Below are 3,878 nucleotides of genomic sequence, written 5' to 3'. Positions count from 1 at the left end.
TCCTCCTCTCCCCCGCAGACACAGGTGGTCCCAGGCTACATTGACGCTGATGCTGCGCCACGTGCTGTGCGTGCTGGCCCTCGCGCTGTACTGCTGCGCGTCTCTGTGCGTGGCTACTGCTGCTGGTAATGGCGGTGGTGCAGGAGATTTACTTTCGCAAGGTAATGAGGGGCAAGTGAACGGCGCAGGAGCTTTGGCTGTGGAGGCGGCGAAGGACGCTGCAGCGGAGGCGAAGAAGGCCACAGCGGCGGCGATCGCACTTGATGCACAGATGAAGGAGGTGCTAGAGTTATTGGAGGCTGCAATTAAAGCCGCAAGCGTGGTCGGTGAAACAGCTGTGCAAGAAGCAGTGCAGGCGGCAAAAGCGACAGTGGACCTAACCGAATCGGCGATTCCCAAGATACCTGCGATTATGAAAATGAAAAATCTCATGAATGCTTCGCTGGGTGCGAGGTGGCAACTCGTGCTGTTGGCGAATGAGGCCAAAAAAGTCAGCAACGCCAGCTTGGCCGCCTTGGCTGCCACTGCAGCGGCAACGAAGGCGAAGGAGTCGGCGAAGAAGGCGAACGCTGCAGGAACAGGATTCGGAAGGGCGGCTGCAAAGGCTGATACTGCAGAGAAATTGTTTGCCGAGGCAGCAAAGAAGGCGACCAGCATAATGGACACCGCAAAGAGCGCTGTGACTGGCATCAAGGAGGTGGTTGTGAGTGTTCGAAGTACGTATTTCGCTGTCTTGTTTGTGCCAGCAGATGTGGTTTCAGCTGTCCCCGCTACAACGGAAAGCGCAAGTGTAGAGGCGAAAATTAAGGAGGCAGTGGAGAAGTTGAAGGAGGCAGTGGACAAGTTGAAGGAGGCAGAGAAGACAATGAAGGAGGCACAGAAGGTTGTTGTGACGGTAGTGAGCGAAGTTAAAACAGCAACGGAGAATGCGGCGGACGCGGCGAAGGCGGCTGAAGACGCGCTGAGCCCGCACACAGAAGAGAAGCCAACTAAGGATGGTCCCAGGAAGGAAGACGAAAACGTTGTGCAGCCAGAATCTATTGATGCGAGAGAGACAGCAGCGGGATCAACGAGCAGTGATGCCCTTCCTCCCTCAGCAGCGGAATCAACGAGCAGTGGTGCCCTTCCTACCGCAGCTGAGGATGTTGTGCATGCAGCGGAGCCCACAAACACTGCCGATCCCGGCACGTCTACAGTTCCCCCAACAACAACAACTGATGTGACTGATGTGACTGCTCCTCTGGGTGCCGATCCCGCTACGTCTATAGTTCCCTCCACAACAACAACCGATGTAACCACTCCTCTGGGGACTGGGGCTGGCAAGGCGGACGGCAGCACATATGCACGGCTGTGTGCACCACTGCTGCTGGTCATGGGAGCGGTGACCCTTGCGGCTGTGTGCTGATGAGCTGTGTGTGTGTGTGTGTGTGCATTGGGCAGGGTGGTATCCTTTTAATTGCGTGCGACCCTGGAGGCTGAGTACATATTAATGTTTTTTCATTTCATTGCTGCCCCGTTGTGGGCTGGGCGCTGTTTAATTCACCCGCGGCTGCACTCACTTGTGCTGTGTGTGTGTTGTCCGGGAGGCGTCTGCTTGTTTCTTCTCTGGGTGTGTTGGGGCTTTGCTTGCTGCTGGGCATTGTGTGCGGCCTGCCCTCTAACTGATATCACCTGTTGGGTGGTTCACTGTGCTGCGGTGCACTGTGTTGGTGCCGTGTCCCTCTCGCTCTCTGTGTGTGTGCCACCTGCTGTGCTCCTCCTCTCCCCCGCAGGCACAGGTGGTCCCAGGCTACATTGACGCTGATGCTGCGCCACGTGCTGTGCGTGCTGGCCCTCGCGCTGTGCTGCTGCACCTCTCTGTGCGTGGCTGCGGCTGTTCCTGCGACAAGTTTGCGGCACGGTGCGGCAAGACTGCCAGCTGCGGATGCGTTGAAGGAAGCGACGGAGGTGAAAGAGAAGGCGAAGACTGTGTTGTCTCTCGCTCGGCACGCAGCAGGTAGTGCCACTGCGGCGGTAAGTAGCGCTGCTGCAACAGCGACGCTCATTGAGGAGGGCGAGCAGAGGGTCGAGAAGGCTTCTGTGGACGCTGAGAGGGCGGTGGAGTTGTCCGAGGCTGCGGTGGAATTGGCTACTCGAGCAGCAGCAGCCGGAGAGCCGGCCGCACAGGGCTCGACGGCACAGGAACAGCCAACGAAGGCAGGGGCCGCTAAGGACACAGGGGGTGCATCAGCAAACGAGTCACGGGAACCGGCAAAGGCCATGCCTTCTGCGAGCTTGCCATCTACATCGAGTGATGGAGCAGCGGTGGGGGCTGGCGGGCGTGGAGGCCAACCTCCTGCTGCCCCCGGATCACCATCAACAGGACCTGCGTTACCTTCACCAGCACCTGTGGGGGTGCTAGGCCCTCAGGCAAAGGTGGAGAGTCAAGTGGCACAGTCGCCGACTGCACAAGCAGGGTCTCGCAGCACTGACACTGCAGCAGAAAGCCACAGTACAGGAACTGGGACTGAGGCGACAGCGACGAGTTCTTTGACGACTGCTGCGAGGATCCTTGCCGAGAAATCGTCGATCCCAGGGAGGTCGCTGCGACACGCCGCGCCGAAGTCACTGGTGGCCGCAGCGTTGGCTTCGGAGGAAGGGGCGGGCCCTGTTGAACCACCCACTTCACCGGGACAGGTGGCATCGGGGAACATTGTCGATAGCATCCCCGAGGCAGTGAACAAGACCGCCGATGCGGTTCGGACGGTGATGGAGGCCGCGAAGAAATTCACAGCGGCGGTGGGGTCGGCGAGCGAGACAAACTCCAATGCCATGGGAGCCAAGAAGAAGGCGGACGAAGCCGCGGCCACAGCTGCAGAGGCCGCGGGCGCAGCCAGGGGGGCGTCGAAGAGGGCTGCGGAGGTGGCGGCGATCTGCAAGAATGTCGACGCGAACTGTGCAGAAGCGGTGGCTGATGCCGCGACAGCAGCTGCGAAGGCCCGTGAGGCGGCCGCCGAAGCTGAGCTTGCCGTGAAGGAGGCCAAGGATGCTGCGGCAAACGCCAATAACGCGGCGGAGAAGGCTCTGGAGGCAAAGGGCATTGCCAAGGCGACTGCGGACAAGGCGACGAGAGCCGGGGAGGACGTTGCTGGTGTGCCGGACTCCCTGAAGAAGGCGGCGGAGTATGTTGAGGCGGTGAAGAAGGCTGAAGGAACGAGCAGCACGGAGGCAAAGGAGATAGTGAAAGCTGTTTTGGAAGATGCACGGCTCGCTAAGAAGTCAGCGGATATCGCGAAGGGCGCAAATGCAGAAAGTGCAGAGGCGGTGAGGCTGATTAAGGAGGCGCAGAAATACGCCGAGGCAGCTGCGGAAAAGGCCACGGCTGCAGAGAAGAAGGCAGGGCTTGTGAAGGCACTCGCCGAAGCCGCTGTGAAGGCTGCTGAAGGTGTGGCGCAACACACCCGGACTGCTGCTGCAGCTGCGCCGAGGAGAGCCGAGGAGGCGGCACAGCGTATTACTGATGGAGCGGCTGTGGCGTCTCTCAAGATGAACGGCAGCGTCATTGCTGCGTGGGTGCGTGCGCCGCTGCTGGTGTTGTTTGTGGGCGCACTGGCCCTTGGTTCTGTGTGATGAGTGGTGTGTGCGCACTCTAATGTTTCTCAGTTCATTGTCTGCATCCATTGAGGTTGCATTCTTAATTTGTCAAGATTCTTTTGTTTTCATTTCATTGCTGCCCCGTTGTGGGCTGGGCGCTGTTTAATTCACCCGCGACTGCACTCACTTGTGCTGTGGGAATGGGAAGTACTGTTTTTTTTCTTGAAGGTGTGGGCTTTGCTTTGCGTGCTGCTGTGCGCCGCCCACTAACTGTTTGCTCTGCTGGGCGATTTCTCTTGATGCTT

General features: G+C 59.1%; 2 protein-coding genes across 2 annotated transcripts; both read left to right on the top strand.

Moving 5' to 3' along the window:
- Positions 1–49: 49 nt before the first annotated feature.
- Positions 50–1,405, top strand: DQ04_13091010 (hypothetical protein; the record flags this gene model as incomplete). The annotated part of the gene is made up of 1 exon (XM_009316888.1): positions 50–1,405. One exon carries the CDS (start codon positions 50–52, stop codon positions 1,403–1,405), a length of 1,356 nt encoding a protein of 451 aa, XP_009315163.1.
- Positions 1,406–1,803: 398 nt separating this feature from the next.
- On the top strand, positions 1,804–3,609 carry DQ04_13091000 (hypothetical protein; the record flags this gene model as incomplete). Its single annotated transcript, XM_009316887.1, has 1 exon — positions 1,804–3,609. The coding sequence occupies one exon, from the start codon at positions 1,804–1,806 to the stop codon at positions 3,607–3,609; it is 1,806 nt and encodes a 601-aa protein (XP_009315162.1).
- Positions 3,610–3,878: the final 269 nt, after the last annotated feature.

Source organism: Trypanosoma grayi (genome assembly GCF_000691245.1).
Source record: "Trypanosoma grayi strain ANR4 Tgr_1309_V1, whole genome shotgun sequence".
Classification (NCBI taxonomy): Eukaryota; Euglenozoa; class Kinetoplastea; order Trypanosomatida; family Trypanosomatidae; genus Trypanosoma; species Trypanosoma grayi.
This window is presented reverse-complemented; position numbering and strand designations above follow the sequence as displayed.